The 16,763-nt window shown below is 35.8% G+C and overlaps 2 protein-coding genes and 1 long non-coding RNA gene across 4 annotated transcripts in view; 2 read left to right on the forward strand and 1 right to left on the reverse strand.

Moving 5' to 3' along the window:
- zcchc14 (zinc finger, CCHC domain containing 14) overlaps positions 1 to 7,425 on the forward strand; it is a 41,161-nt gene extending 33,736 nt beyond the window's left edge. Inside the window, exons 12-13 of one of the 2 annotated variants that reach the window (XM_051099166.1) lie at positions 2,415 to 3,578; positions 6,188 to 7,425. In XM_051099166.1, the coding sequence (XP_050955123.1) occupies positions 2,415 to 3,578; positions 6,188 to 6,243 (1,220 nt within the window). In that variant the 3' untranslated portion in view covers positions 6,244 to 7,425. The remainder of the gene's footprint in view (positions 1 to 2,414; positions 3,579 to 6,187) is intronic. The other variant, XM_051099167.1, reaches the window with a different exon arrangement.
- Positions 7,426 to 9,284: 1,859 nt separating this feature from the next.
- map1lc3b (microtubule-associated protein 1 light chain 3 beta) lies at positions 9,285 to 15,731 on the reverse strand. Its single transcript, XM_051099637.1, has 4 exons — positions 15,500 to 15,731; positions 13,493 to 13,548; positions 10,809 to 10,915; positions 9,285 to 10,694 (listed from the first exon to the last, which is right to left on the reverse strand). Exons 1-4 carry the CDS (start codon positions 15,537 to 15,539, stop codon positions 10,520 to 10,522), a joined length of 378 nt encoding a protein of 125 aa, XP_050955594.1. The 5' UTR covers positions 15,540 to 15,731; the 3' UTR covers positions 9,285 to 10,519.
- LOC127156660 (uncharacterized) overlaps positions 14,735 to 16,763 on the forward strand; it is a 41,038-nt gene continuing 39,009 nt past the window's right edge. Inside the window, exon 1 of the long non-coding RNA XR_007825762.1 lies at positions 14,735 to 15,090. This is a non-coding gene — a long non-coding RNA (uncharacterized LOC127156660). The remainder of the gene's footprint in view (positions 15,091 to 16,763) is intronic.

Here is a 16,763-nt window from a genome sequence, read left to right on the forward strand (position 1 = left end):
TGTAATTGTACATGTAGTAAACTATGAAAAAAAATTGATTCCATATATATATATATGTATGGATATATACAGTGGAAGTCAAAAGTTTACATCTGCAGTATCTGCAAAATGTTACTTATTTTACAAAAATAAGAGGGATCATACAAAATGCATGTTATTTTTTTATTTAGCACTGACCTGAATAAGATATTTCACATAAAATATGTTTACATATAGTCCACAAGAGAAAATAATAGCTGAGTTTACATACGCTTTATTCTTAATAATGTGTTGTTACCTGAATGGCCCACAGCTGTGTTTTTATTTAGTGATAGTTGTTCATGAGTCCCTTGTTTGTCCTGAACAGTTAAACTGCCTGCTGTTCTTCAGAAATTCTTTCAGGTCCCACAAATTCTTTGGTTTTTCAGCATTTTTGTGTATTTGAACTCTTTCCATCAATGACTGTATGACTTTGAGATCCATCTTTTCATACTGAGGACAACTGAGGGACTCACATGCAACTATTACAGAAGGTTCAAACACTCACTGATGCTTTAGAAAGAAAAACAATACATTAAGAGAACACATTAATGAGGATGTGTACATTTTTCTTATTTTGCCAAAATATCATATATTTTTTGGTCATTTAGTGCTGCCCTTCAGAAGCTACAGAAGATACTTATTTGTTTCCCAGAAGACAAAATAAGTTAAATTTACCCTGATCTTCAAATTCAAAAAGTTTAATGCATTGTGTTTTCTTCTGAAACATCAGTGAGCGTTTGAACCTTCTGTAATAGTTGTATATGAGTCCCTCAGTTGTCCTCAGTGTGAAAAGATGGATCTCAAAATCATACAGACATTGTAGGAAAGGGTTCAAATACACAAAAATGCTGAAAAAATCAAAGAATGTGTGGGACCTACAACACAGTATTAAGAATTAAGCGCATGTAAACTTTTGAACAGGGTCATTTTTATAAATCCAACTATTATTTTCTCTTGTGGACTATATGTAAACATCTTTTATGTGAAATATCTTATTCAGGTCAGTACTAAATAAAATATAACATGAATTTTGTATGATCCCTCCTATTTTTTAAAAATAATTAACATATTGCAGATTCTGCAAGGTGTATGTAAAGTTGACTTCAGCTGTGTATTTGGAATCAATTTTGTGTCATAGTGTACTCATATATATACATATACACACTGCCATTCAAAAGTTTGGGATCAGTAAGATTTGTAATGTTTTTTAAAGTCTCTTCTGCGCGTCAAGGCTGCATTTATTTGATGAAAAATACAGAAAAAACTGCAATATTGTGAAATATTATTGGAATTTAAAATACCGGTTTTCTATTTTAATGTACTTTAAAATGTAATTTATTTCTGTGATGCAAAACTGAATTTTGAGCATCATTACTCCAGTCTCCAGTGTCACATGATCCTTCAGAAATCATTCAAATATGCAGATTTATTATTAATACTGGAAACAGTTTTCTACTTTTTTATTTTTTATTTTTGGAACCTATAACATTTTTTAGGATTCTTTGATAAATAAAAAGAACAGCATTTGTTTAAAATAGAAATCTTTTCTAACTGCTGTTCAAAAGAAATTTAAGAAATGAATACTTTTATTCACCAAGGATGTGTTAAATTGGTACAAAGTGATAGTAAAGACTTGTATTGTTAGAAAATATTCCTATTTTGAATAAATGCTGTTCTATTTAACTTTTTACTAGGGCTTCGAAACAATTAAACATGATTAATTGCATTCAAAATAAAAGTTTATGCTGACATACTATATGTGTGTACTTACATGCGGTATATTTATTATTTATATATAAATACGCACACACATATATGTATATATATCTTAAAAAATATTTGTTATATAATTGTTATAATTTATATTACATATGAATATAAATATTTTATATATAACTCTAACATATTTTTTCTTAATATATACATGTATGTATTTATATATACATAACAAATATACAAACTACACACACATATAGTATGTAAACATAAACTTAAATTTTGAATTTATGCTTTTTATTCATAAAAAAAGGTTTAAAAAAATATGAAGCATCACAACTGTTTCCAACATTGATAATAAATTAGCATATTAGAAAGATTTCTGAAGGATCATGTGACACTTAAGACTGGAGCAATGATGCTAAACATTCAGCTTTGCATCACAGGAATAAATTATATTTTAAAGTACATTAAAATAGAAAACTGGTATTTTAATTTGCAATAATATTTAACAATATTACTGTTTTTTCTGTATTTTTGATCACATAAATACATAGTAGATCAACAAAAGATATTTGAAGTGTCTAGTAGCAATTGATGATACTTCTGGTTTATTAATTATACTAAAAATGGAAGATCACATCATTATTAAATAATTCCATATCATTTCATTTTAGGTCTATATCTCCTTTCAGGTTTAGAGTCTGGTTTGGATCCTGGTGAGAAAGAGCGGTCGTGCTTTCTCCTCAATCCTGCGGTATCCACCGGTCCCAGCCGTCCCACCGCCCAAGTCCTCCCGGTCCAAAACGATCCCTCTCTCTGCCCCTCCCAAATGAGTTTGCCCCCTCCATCCTTGCCCCTTCTCTCCCCAGGCCGTGTTCTCAACTCTCCCCGCAAACCTCGTCCGCCCCCTCTTTGTTCAGAAGAACGTCCCAAACAGATGGGGTCTGGGGTCACTGTCGGTGTACGGCTTGAGAACATCTTCCCTGGGTTGAATCTTGACGGCTCTTCGGGGCACCAGGACGTGTCAGGCCCCCGTGGGCCCCTCACAGTGCTTCGCTCCCCACCGGGTCTCATGGTGGAGACCAGCACTGCTCTCACCTCCACGTCTAACACCCTCCATCATGTTTCCCACCCTCCTTTACATTTACAAGTGTCGTCTTCTGTTCCACGCACAGGATCGTACCCTTTCTCCACCCCGTCCTCCTGCCCGTCATCGAATTCTTCCACCAGACCCTCCTTCTCTCCTGTAAGTGGAGTCCCTATAGCAACAGCCAGTAACGTCCCAATGGCGGCAGTACCTGGAAACACCTACTGCGTAAACAGTACGCCTGCGGTCGCGCCGAGTTCTAGCCCAGCATCCACTGAGAATAGCGGCTACGCCTCAGTGCAAGCAAACAGTGCTAACTCCAGTTCATCACTGTGCGTTTGTAGCTCTTGCGGGTGTAGCGGGAACTGTGGCTCCTACGGAGCGCTTCCGGCTAGCTACGCCGGATACTTTCCACATCCATTTTCTGGAACGTCAGTATTCACATTAGGGCCTTTGCTTCATTTCAGCCCCCTCCTTACAGGAAGTGGTACTGCCTCCCCCTTTTCCTACCCCCTGGTGGCCCCGCCTATTTACAACAGCAGCCTATCACATGACTCGCAACAAAATCTTGTGCTTCCACCAGTGCAGGGTTTTCTAGGGGGAGGAGGCGGAGTGTACCAGCCCCATGGAATGATGGGAAACGGAAGTTCTGGGCATAAGAAAACAGGGAATGTGTCCTGCTATAACTGTGGGCTGAGTGGGCATCGAGCACAAGACTGCAAGCAGCCAGCAATGGACTCTGCACAGCAAGGTAAAAGCGTTGTTTATAAGTGTTGCTTGCAAACCTCTTACACCCTATGATTTCCACAATGCAAAAAACATGGACGGAATCACGGAATCCGATCGCAAAAACAGAATTTACTGTATAATGTCATGGTATTTGACTAATTTAGGGTAAATAAATCAAAGGTAGCTCAGTAAACTGTAATCCAAACTTGATATGGACTAGTGTCTGTGAATATTTAGCCGCAAAAAGACTATCTAAATATGAATCCCGCATGTTCTGTGTGTTTCTGTGTGAATGAATGGCGCAGACTCGCGGTTTTGTTTACTACACATATACTGAAGTGCGCAACACTTGCAGTGTTTTCAGCTTCTGCCACCTTAATATTTGAGTAGTACTGCTTTGAGAGTCATTTCATGAGCATTTTACCCTTTCCTTTGAGAAACCTATTGTTCACAGCAACCCGTCAAAATAAAAGCTTGGTTTAATTTGAAGAAACAGTGAGAGAAATATATCACTTAAAGGAGAAGTCCACTTCAAAACAAAACAAAGATTCACATATAATGTACTCACCCCCTTGTCCTCCAAGATGTTCATGTCTCTCTTTCTTCAGTCGTGAAGAAATTGTGTTTTTTGAGGAAAACGTTTCAGCATTTTTCTCCATACAATGGACTGCTATGGTGCCCTGATTTTGAACTTTCAAAATGCAGTTTAAATGCGGCTTCAAACGATCCCAAATGCGGTTGTAAACGATCCCAGCCAAGAAAGAAGGCTCTTATCTAGCATATCTAGCATAGCGATCGGTTATTTTCATAAAAATAATACAATTTGTATACTTTTTAATGCCAAACACTCATCTTGTCTTAGGCTATGTTCACACTTGCAACGGCGCTACATTTTGACGTGCTGCCCACTAGGCCACGCCACGCATCGGTATATCAGGTTTATCAGAAAAGTTATGCTAGATAAGACCCTTCTTCCTCAGCTGCGATTGTTTACAACCACATTTAGGATTGTATGAAGCCGCATGTAAACTGCCTTTTGGAAGTTCAGAATCAGGGCACCATATCAGTCTGTTATATAGAGAAAAATTCAGAAATGTTTTTCTCAAAAAACATAATTTCTTTACGACTGAAGAAAGAAAGACATGAACATCTTGGATTATATGGGGGAGAGTACATTATATGTGAATCTTTGTTTTGGAAGTGGACTTCTCCTTTAATGTAATGACACTACTACTACTTATAATTACATTTCCTATTAAAACATTGTTTTTTAAAAGATTATTTAACAGAGAAATGATTTACTAGAATTTATTTACTTATTTACTTATTTTATTTAATAAAACTGAATTTGAGGAAAAAATGTATTTCATAGGGCCTTAACATGTAATTTTTGTTGATCTTTTAATACATTTCTGTTAAATTGTGTATGTTTTATGTTTTATATTTCAATTATTTAGGCATGGTTTTGAATTAATATTTTTTTTTATTTAACCATTAAAAAAAATGTAAAATTGGTAACACTTTACAATAAGGTTCATTGGTCAACATGAACTAAGAATGAACAATACTTCTACAGCATTTATTAATCTTAGTTAATGTTAATTTCAGCATTTACTAATGCTTTATTAAAATCACAAATGTTTGTTAACATTAATGCACTGTGAACTAACTTGAACAATGAACGACTGTGTTTTTATTAACTAACAAAGATTAGTTCCCAAAGATTAATAAATTCTGTAATAAATGTATTCATTGTTCGTTGATTTTAGTTAATACATCAACTAATGTTAACAAATGGCACCTTATTGTAAAGTGTAATTAAAACAGAATTGTTTGAAATAAATAAGTAAATTTACAAAAATGAAATTTTGGCCCTATAAATTTATTTTATTAAATGTATTTATTTATTCAAATTTTCCAAATACCTTTTTTTTTTTTTTTTAATTTAATAATGGTTCAATTTTAACAAAAATGGACACAAAAGGCCCTATGAAATTTATTCCAGAAATACGTTTTCTGGATTCCATTTCAATGGTTTTATTAAATTTTAATAATCAAAAGCATCACTAAATAATTGATTTTATTTAATTTTTATAAAACTTTTTTTTTTCATAAATACTGTGTTTTTGTGTTGTGTATTTACATTTTTATGGTAAATATTCCTTAAAAATAACGTTTAGTAATAATTTTATTAGTACACTGTAAAAAACAATTTGTTGATTCAATAATTTGTTACCCGGCTGCCTTAAAATTTTAAGTTCAGTCAACTCAAAAACGTTTAGTCAACTTGAAATGTTAAGTGACAACTTACATATTTGAGTTCATTCAACTTAAAATTTTAAGGCAGCTGGGTAACAAGCCCATGTTTTAAGTTTAACAAACCAACTCAAGTCAACTCAAGTTTTTACTTAGTACAACTTAACATTTCAAGTTGACGAAACTTATTTGAGTTGATTGAACCTAAAATTTGAAGGCTGCAGGGTAACATCACAAACCATCACAAGAAGTAGTTTAACAGCTATGATACTGTTTTTGAAATGTGCAAACACCACCCATGGTTTCTTCAAAAAATATAAAACCGGAGTTATTTTTTGCATTTTCAGATAAAAACAAAACGTTTTGTTTTTGCAGGGACGTTTCGTCTGAAATACTCTCCGCAGTCAGACAGCCAGGACTCAGGGGACTAAATGCTGTGTATGAACCCGTTTGGACCTGCACCTTCCTCAGTGTGTAAAGACACTTGATGTGAGACACCACTGAGCAACGACATTACAGTATCTCTTTACAGGAGGATCCAGCGATGGAGTTCCATCAGCTATGTCTTTCGATGAAAGCTTCGTGCCAAAGAAACACTTGATGGATCTTTGTAAAGGGACGTTCACGGAAGAACTCACTCTTTTGTGTTCTTCCGCTCTGTTCACGCTGTTCGCCTCACTTGAGACTCGTTTGTCACTGTGGGGCAGCCAATAGCGTATCAGTCAACAATTGCTGCACATGGCATTCTTGGAAGCAAAACGAGGAGATTTTGCTCGCCAAATAACGTGCAATTACAGCCAAGTCTATGGCTCATGGTGTGGCTTTCAAAGTCAACCTTTGGGACTAAGACATTGGCAGTCTTTTTTTTTTTGGAAGTTCAGAAAGGAAGGAGAAACTGACAATTGTGTCTTTTTCCATCTCAAGAGGTCTTTTTTTTAGCTTTTTGACTACAGGAAGTTTCTTAAACATCACGTGTTATTCCTGTTTGTTGTAATCATGGTGTATTTGTTCATATCTGGGTTTTTGAAAATGTTTGCTACTTTTGAATTATATTTTTTTATTACGTTCTCTTCGTCGTCAAGTGAAGCTCAGATAAAATACTCTTATGCAGTCAATGCACTTGAGGCCGCTGAAGTTGAGCTTTTTGAATTCACTACAGTTATTGAAACTGCTTCTGAACTGAGAACTGAACAAAAGAGGAAACCGTTTTCATTATGTCACACTACAAAGGTTAAAAAAGTGGGTTTTCCATGTTGTTTCTCAATTACATCAGCATGAAAATTTTCCAAAGTGTTGAAAAAGGTCAGACTTGTACTATAGGAACCATTTAGCCCATTCCAATGTCAAAAATTTCAAAGCACATGGTGAGATTTCTGTTTATAAATTACAAAGATCTTGGTCGCTGGCTATGCATGTTGCCTGATTTGCTACGTGTCGTATGTATTATGTCTAGTATTATCGCTGGAAAGCTTTTGACCTAAAACGACAATGCTGACGCAGCCATTTTGTATTCTGAGGTGAATGTTTAATGAAGTTTGATTGTTGACGTTTTTGTATAATGTATCACTTTGACACTTTTTAAAATGATTAAAACGTTTTTGGGAATTGTTTAATAGCGGTCAACGGAAGTTTTAAGTCCCTGTGAAATCAAAATTGAAGTTTGTTTTTTAGTATGAATATGTTAGCCTTAAGGTAATGTAGAACCTTGTGTGCCAAAACAATGACAAAATTAGCATTTAGGAGATATAAGCATTCAAAACTTCCATTCTGTAACTTCCGCCAATATGTATCAACGGTTTTCTGCTCCGGTCCAGAGACGCGATAGCATGAAGCGGATCATATGCTCGAGTCGGCGCTGATCACAAAACGTAACCCACTTGATTCTACACAGAATGCTATATTTTATAGCGATATGGATGAGATTAGGAGCAGAAACGGTTAGACAAACAGCACTGATGAGTAAAAAAAGTAATCTTTTAGACTGTGGCTGTCAAAAGTTGTCAACTGCGATTTACCGAGCTCAACGGCTCTGGCCAGGGTTGCCAGGTTTTCATAACAAAACCCGCCCAATTGCTACTCAAAACTAACCCAGTCGTGTTTTGGTGGGGGTCCTCCGGTAAAATACGCGTTTTTGGCGTGATTCCCCTAGTAAAATCCGAATTTCAGGGGATAAATATCACGCTATCGGGGTCGCCTAAAACTGCAGACATGAAAAACAATCCGCGGCAAAAGTGTTAAAAGAGTAGTTCATTTCCAGAACAAAAATTAACTGATAATGTACTCACCCCTTTGTCATCCAAGATGTTCATGTCTTTCTTTCTTTATTCCTTATTAAATATTTCTTATTAAAGAAATTATGTTTTTTTTGATGAAAACATTTCAGGATTCCTCTCCATATAATGCACTAGCGAAACGATCGGTTATTTTCTAAATTTTTTATTTATTTATTTATTTTTTTTACAAATTTACATACTTTTTACCCTCAAACACTCGTCTTGTCTAGCTCTGCATAAACTGTTTTTTTCCGGTTCAATACAGTTAGGGTACGTCGAAAAACTTCTCATTTTCTCATCCAACTTCAAAATTGTCCTACATCGCCATTTTACCCTTTTTTGTAAAGGGCATTTGACCTTCTTTGCATGTTCACTTTGTAAACACTAGGTCGGTACTTCTGCAGCGATTTAGGATGATTTTAAAGTTAGAGAAAATGACATGGGATTTTTTCGACATACCCTGTCTTAAACCAAAAAAAAAAAAAAAACAATTCACGCAGACATAGACAAGATGAGTGTTTAAGGTTAAAAAGTATTTATAACCTTAAAAGTAGTTTTAGAAAATAACCTATTGTTTCGTTAGATAAGACCCTTATTCCTTGGCTGTTTAGAGCCCTTTGAAGCTGCATTTAGACTGCATTTTGGAAGTTCAAACTCAGGGGGCACCATAGAAGTCCATTATATGGAGAGAAATCCTGAAATGTTTTCAAACAAAAAAAAAAAAAAAAAAAAAAACTTTGTTAACGACTGAAGAAAGAAAGACATGAACATCTTGGATGACAGGGGGATGAGTACATTATGTGTACATTTTTGTTCTGGAAGGGAACTACTTCTTTAGCCATGGCCTAATGGTTAGGGAGTCTGGCTTGTAACCGAAATGTTGTGGGTTCGAGTGGGGGGGAGTGAATAACCAGCGCTCTCTCCACCCTTAATACCACAACTGAGGTGAGTCCCTTGAGCAAGGCACCGAACCCCCAACTGCTCCACAGTGATAGCAATATGGCTGCCCACTGCTCTGGGTGTGTGTGTGCGTTTGTATGGGTTAAATGCAGAGCACAAATTCCGAGTACGGGTCACCATACTTGGCACCCGTCATGTCCTTTCCTTTAAAGTAGTCCAAGTCCGCCGGAAAACCGTGGACTTGGCAACACTGGCTCTGGCCCAAGCTGTGATATAAATAAAACAAAGAAAATGCCAGACAGGATGCATATTTCTCATTTATTTTTAAAATATCAACAGAAATAGAAGTGTGATATTGCTGTAAATCTGAGCAGGAGAAATACATAAAGGAGCTTAGTTCGATAACGGGTTGATAATCCTTTAAAGTTAAACTCTCATTTAAAACAAACTGTCATTTTTGTAAATTCCACAATAGTAGCACATATGAATTGTTTTTACATGAACAAAACAACGAAAAAATAACATCTCTTTAAATAAGAGCAAGACAAACAGCTCAGGAAAAAAGGCATCTAAGCTTATCTGTACAGTTTACTGTAAGACATACAGATGGGAAGAGTACCACAGCTCACGGTTATGTATTTATAAAGGCGCAAATAATCCTCTAATAAAATCGAAAAGACTAAAAGCGTGCACCTAAAAGAGCAAGGATGTTCGGGCGGCGCTCGTGTCCGTGAACTGAGCCGCCCTGACTACCTTGGGCCACAATCGCTAAAGCCACATTCATTCGCTCAATGTACCATTGAATATAATTACATTTTCCTTCCTAAACTTGCACTTTTAAAGCTTCACACTACAATCAAAGCAGAATTTCTTGTATTATAAATTGCTATTTATTTCCTCAGGTACAGCCAACTGGATCGTACTTCATAAGTCAATAAGTCAAGCAGGACTTTGACTTGTTGTGAAATCCAAGAATCTCAACGCTCATGACCCAATTAGCAAAAAGCTCGAGGGGGAGGTGAAAAGACTGAATTGCTTCTAACAGGAAAATGGAACACAGTTTGACACCTACAGGTAAGGAAAGGCTGTCGAACTCAACGAATAAAGAGATTCGACGAACCAAAACGGACCTGACGGATAACCTCTATTTGGCCGCCTAACGTTACACTAGATGCCATTTCGGGAATTCAACCGTTAAGATAAAAGAGATGATTCCATCTCTACACCCAGAAGTCTTTCGTTCAAGCCTTGTGTTGAGTAATAAATCCGACTAACCATAGCCTGTCTTACAACCTAAACGCAATCGACTCCTCTTCCGTTATTAAAACTCAAAATTATTTGGAGGGAGTCGAGGTTAAAGGGCTGAGATGTGGGAAGTTAGGATTTAGCTTTGGGATCAGTGAGCCAAATGACTGAAGGTTCAGTTGGTTCCTGTTTGGATGGGGACGGGAAAGGGGATATTTGCAAGGGAGAGGTCAGAAGAGTTCAGGGTAGTATCATTGTCCAAGAGTGAAAGCCAATCTTTTTGCCATTTTTACTGGGGACACGCAGTTCCGAATGTCTCCTGGGAGGCATAGACCATGTACAGGAAGCCGTCCTCATCTCTCTCGCGTTCGTAGACCTCAGAAATAGCGGTGGACACAGATACCATGCTGTGACCGTTGACGAGTAGGAAGAAAGCCTGGTTGGAGTTGAGCTGGAGGCGTCTCCTATTGGAAATGTGCACGAAGCAGATGCGTTAGACGAGATTTTTTTTTTTTGTTTTTTTTTTCAAAAATAATAATGAAAGACAGAAATCATAATGAAAAGCAAGTTGGTGTTACCTGATTATCTTAATAAGTTCGCTCATGTTTACGTGGTCAGGAACTAAGAACTTAGTTTTGTCAAGAATCGGCAGTTGCTTTTCTCCCTTGTATCTCTCAATGATCACCTGAAACAAATCCAACAAGCTAAACATCAGCATATATGCATATTTATTTTAAGTGGATAAATTGTACCAAATATTATGTGTGTGCTCATGGTCAAATATTTAGGGTCAGTAAGTTTTTAAAGAAGTCTCTTATGCTAACCAAGATTGATTGTTTTTTTGTTTAATCAAAAATACAGTAATACAGTAATATTATTCAAATGTAAAATACTTTTCTATAATACATTTTAAATTTTAAATTATTCCTGTGATGACAAAGCTGAATTTTCAGCATCGTTACTCCAGTCTTAAGTCACACGACTCTTCAGAAATCATACTAATATGCGGATTTGGTGCTTGGAAAAACAATTCTTTTTAACAGCTGTGACACAACAATAGACATTTATTCTGGGATCTTTGAATAGAAAGTTTTCTGAAACTCTCACTTTAAATAAAAATTAAAAATGTGAAAATTTTAAATACATTTGAAAATGTAATTTATTCCTGTGATCAAAGATACATTTGCAGTATCATTAGTCCAGTTTTCCGTGTCACATGATCAGAAATCATTCTAATATGTTGATTTGCTGTTCAAGAAACATTACTTGTTATACTTATGATGATTATTATTATCAATATTTAAAACAGCCGAGTACAGTTTTTTAAGTTAATTTATATAAATTAATACTTTTATTTAGCAAGAATGCTTTAAATTGATCAAAAATGATGATAAAGACATGTTACAAAAGATTTCTATTTCAGATAAATGCTGTTCTTCTGAACTTTCTATTCATCAAAGAAACCTGGGAAAAAAATCTGCTCAGCTGTCTTCCAAATAATAATAATAATAAATGTTTTTTTGAGCAGCAAATCAGAATATGATTTCTGAAGGATCATGTGACTGGAGTAATGATGCTAAAAATTCAGCTTTGAAATCAGAAATAAATTAGATTTTAAAATATATTCAAATAGAAAGCAGTAATGCTAAATAGTAAAAATATTTTAAAATTGTACTGTTTTTGCGGTAGTCTGGATCAAATAAATGCCGGCTTGATGAGCAGAAGAGACTTAAAAAAAAAAAAAAAATCTTATGGTTCAAAAACTTTTGACTGGTAGTGTATGTACTTTTAATTACAGTATTTTAAAATTATATTTACAATATTTTTTTTTCCACTGCTTTCTGGTCCAATTTATCGATATAAAAATTTTAATTTTAGGCTACGTTTAGATGACAACAATGTGGTCAAAAATGGAAAAATTTTCCCATGCTTTTTTTCAAAAGTTTCACGCATACACGACAACATTTTCAAAATGACTTGCATTTATACATATCTGCGAAAACTGCCAAAAACGCTGTATTACTTATGCCAGGCCAGTAGTTGGCACTGTAACCTTGTTAGTAAACACTACCTGTAAGGAAGTAAAAATCGACATGTACTGCGCATGCCTACATACCTAACACGTACTACGCATGCACATGACATCACCATTTTCAAAGATTCCTGTATTGGTTGTTTACACGACAACAGTTTCAAAAATGTACACTTTGAAACCCGTTTTTCAGTCCCCAAAACACATTGTCTTCTAAATGAACAGGCAAAACACATTTAAAAAAAAAAATCCCGTATTTGGCTGAAGACTTAAGTTGTCAAAAAAAAAAAAAAAACTCAAGTGAGTCTAAACGATCCCATTTAAAGGAGTTGCTCTGGGTGGTTGTTTGTGTCTATTCAGCAGATGGGAAGTCGACCACGTTATCCTGGTCAGCTTGAATAACAATTGAGACTGGTAACCCTGAGGCATTATCAATAGAGGTGACACCTGGCTACAATACCAATGACTGGTCTTTAAGAGGCTGATAAAGACCCTATACATACATGCAAACGGAGCCATTCATATGCTATCTGTTTTCCTAGGTCTATTGATAAGCTATCCTTAGAGGTTATCCATGAGATTAACCTATTGTGCTCAATACACACAAACTGAGCATGTTTTAAACATTGACATCATGCCTTGATCCAAAGATCCATCTGATTTTGAGCCACTTAATTCATTTCTTCAAAAGGATAGTTCAACCAAAAATGAAAATTATTTAATCACCCTCATGTTGCTCCAAAGCAGTATGACTTTTTTTTGTTTATGTAAAACACAAAAGAAGATATTTTAACAAAGGTTAAAAAAGTTCCAAAGTTGTTTTGGACACCATTAATGTTTAATGTATGAACAAAAACAATTCATGAAAATATCTGTTTTTTTAATGTTCCACAGACGTCATATAGGTCAGGTCTGGATCAACATGAGGGTGAGTAAATGATGACAAATTTAATTTTTGAGTTAGTGAACTATCCCTCTAGTTGAGTGTTTTGTGATGGTGAATTGATAAGATGCAAATGGCAATACTACGTAACTTCCTCCAAAAAACTTCCTCCACTTCTAAAACAAACAGGGCAAATATGACCATATTCCAATGACAGTATTTCATTATAAAGGTCTATACTGGTTGAAACTTCAGATCGGAACACTTGCATATTAATTTTAATTGGTTATCAATTTTAATCTTCATCTCCAGCTCCAGCTCCACAGACACAAATATAATCTGCTTACTGGGATCTTGCTTGGATGCTGTTCCCGGATCAGCCGTACATCCTCCACGCGCTGCTCTGTAGAGAGGAAGCAAAAGCGGATATTAGATACAGCAGATCACAATACAGGATGCATTAAACCACAGACATTTTACTAAGATGGATATGGGCTTGGGTCTCAAATATCAATCAATTCTCTGAAGAACCATGTTAAACTTGTTAGTCTTATCCTGTGGTTCAGTTTCAACCAAACACACAAGAGCAGTGAAACTAAAAAAGGTTATGCATAAATAATAACTAAACATTCGTTTTTGGGCATCTGTCCCTTTAAAAAAAACACTAAACAATGACTTCAATGTCTGCTCTTCTCAGTTAAATTGCTTGGTTTATTTCTTTATTGTATAGGCATTTGTTCCACATCATTTTCTCTTAATTTAATGAACAGAAATGAAAAAGAAACAAGGTGGGCCTTTGTGTATCAAGCTAACTAGACTTTGAACAAAAGACATGACTCAGCATGACATGACAGGACAGTATCTACAGCAACCATAAAACAATAAAACGACAAGTCTAGAAAACATTACATCACTGTGTTGACATTATATGTCGAATTATGTTTTCAAAGAATTAGAAACGCAAAGAAACTTTAAGTCTAGCGACCATGAGGTTCATTGCAAACCATAAACCTGACTGAGCACATGCTGCTAATGTATGACACGTGCAATTACTGAGCAACTGTGGTAACTTCTGGTGGCTGACTACTAAACCTCACCCATTTCCGTGAAAACTGTTTCTTTAGTTTCGCTTTAAACATCTGGTTCGTGCTTTAATTAAGTTTTATTCATAAAGGCCTTCACTTAACTTAATATGCCTTAATTAGCATTTACACTTTTCATCTAAAAATGATATTCATTAAAACTCTGCCTGTCATGTTTGTTCACAAAAGCGTTATAGAACCGAGTCAAACATGTTCGAACGACTCGAATCGCGAGTTCGGTTCGATTCGTGAACGAATGGTTCGGTTCGGTTTTGTGAACCGATTCCCTAAAAAGGTTCTACTTGAGAAGGACGTCGCTAGTAACGTTCGTGTTTCGGTTTATTATCACAAAATTGGTTGGAGATGAATTAAGTAATTGATATGTCTGATAAACTCTTTGTTTTAAAGCTAAAAACACAGAGACCTTTGTAAAAACTCCAATATATTCTATTGAAGTATCGATAAAATACGTTATGAAAACAAAGCCCAAAATTCTGTTTGGGTAAGTCCCTCATGTTACCAGCTATTTTTGCCACTTCAGTCCCAAAAAGGGATGGAAAACAAGAGTGGAAACGGTTATGAAAAAGATAACTCAACGCCGACACTAAAAAGGCCTATAACCGAGCGCAATTATGACTGTAACAGCACTACCATTTTTCAGCAAATGTCGATGTTGTATGAACAGTGGCGACTGAAATGTTACGAAAATTCATTCGGCATCGTTGTTTGTTTACTCGAGTCCTTCCAAATAACCTTAAACGACGAGTCCCATCCCCCAATTCTGCAGCGCAGTATTTTGTTAACATCTGCCCCAAACAAAGACATTGCAACATAGATTTTTGGTTTGGTACTTTGTAAAAAAGGTAAGGGAAACTCGTTATGTTGTTTATGTTATGGTCATGTGTGTGTAGTCTGTATGTTTGTATAATCTAAACATACACGGCCGACACCCTATAACCCAGTTTGACTGGATTCTTTGCAGAACAGCAACAAGACCTATTTTCTATTTTTATATATTATATATATATATAAATTTCGTGTTGTAATTATAATACGATGCGTGTATTACATGTCTACATACTTCACTACAATATTTAGGTGTTATACGTACTGTGTATTGCTGTATACTATTACAAATATAAATAACGATCATTAACTTTCTCATAACATAGGCTACGTAAAACAGCAATGCTGTAAAACGAATAGACCTAACGTTACACATATCAGAAATACAGTAAAAAGGCGATGATGATTTGAACTCGATGCACTTACCAAATGTCCTCCTTTGTTTAAATGTCTTTTCCGAAGGCATGTTTAAAAATGAGATTAGACGCCGTTTTATTTAGGCAAACCTGCCTAATTTCTTTTCTTTTCTATCTCTGAACAGATCTCGATCTGTTATGTTTTATATAATGCGAAATCGTATATTTCAGTTGCGTGTCGTTGCTTCGTCTTGTGAAGTCCGTTTTACCCAGCAAAACAAACCAGTCAGCTGATCTCTGACGTCATGGCGCATATGCTGTGTACATGAAGGAAAAGGGGAAGAGCTTGAGGGTTAGTCACTCTCTGACCTCTCAGTAAGGCGTATTTTTTAGGGAAGGTTATGTGTGTGGTAGTTCTTATTTAATCTGTATGCCTACTGAATTCATATTTCTTCAGTTCAACTGAATTATTGGATTCTGAAAGCTGTTATCAAGCTTTTTTTGTATTGGAGATAACATTTCCTAGAACAGGTTTACAGTCAGTCAACACATGTTGGGGCATGTTGTCACACTATATGGGGTTAGTTTGATGCTATGGCCATTAACAGGCTTTCCAGACAGTGTTTAAACTACAAAATGGTTGTGATTTAGCAGATTATGCATAGATTTTGCGGTTTACTGTACAGTAATACTTTGCCAGATGACTCAGCTTTAAATCTTTAAATAATACTACTGTTTTAATCGTGCTGAGATGAGTCAGAATGGTCAGAGGTTGAGACTGAGTCATGAATCATTTAAAGAAACCATAGATTTGTATGCAAGCTTGTTTCTGCAACCGGATAGAAAAAAATAGAAAGATGACTTTTGTCTCACAATCCCAGGGTTGCCAGGTTTTCACAACAAAACTAGCCCAAAAGTAGCCCAATCCGTTTTGAGGGAGTTCCCTGTTAAAAATCACGTTCCAGGGGTAAAATAGACTTTTTTTGACAGGGTTCCCCTGGTCAAATTAGCGTTCCAGGGGCTAAAAATTGTGTTACTGGGGTCGCTTCAACCCCATGATGGCTGTCTTTTTGTCTCACAATCCCAGGGTTGCCAGGTTTTCACAACAAAACTAGCCCAAAAGTAGCCCAATCCGTTTTGAGGGAGTTCCCTGTTAAAAATCATGTTCCAGGGGTAAAATAGACTTTGTTTTGGTGGGGTTCCAATGGTCAAATTAGCATTCCAGGGGCTAAAAATTCAGTTACTGGGGTTGCTTCAACCCCATGATGGCTGACTTTTTGTCTCACAATCCCAGGGTTGCCAGGTTTTCACAACAAAACTAGCCCAAAAGTAGC

This window comes from Labeo rohita, chromosome 25, assembly GCF_022985175.1.
Source record: "Labeo rohita strain BAU-BD-2019 chromosome 25, IGBB_LRoh.1.0, whole genome shotgun sequence".
In the NCBI taxonomy this organism is placed as follows: domain Eukaryota; kingdom Metazoa; phylum Chordata; class Actinopteri; order Cypriniformes; family Cyprinidae; genus Labeo; species Labeo rohita.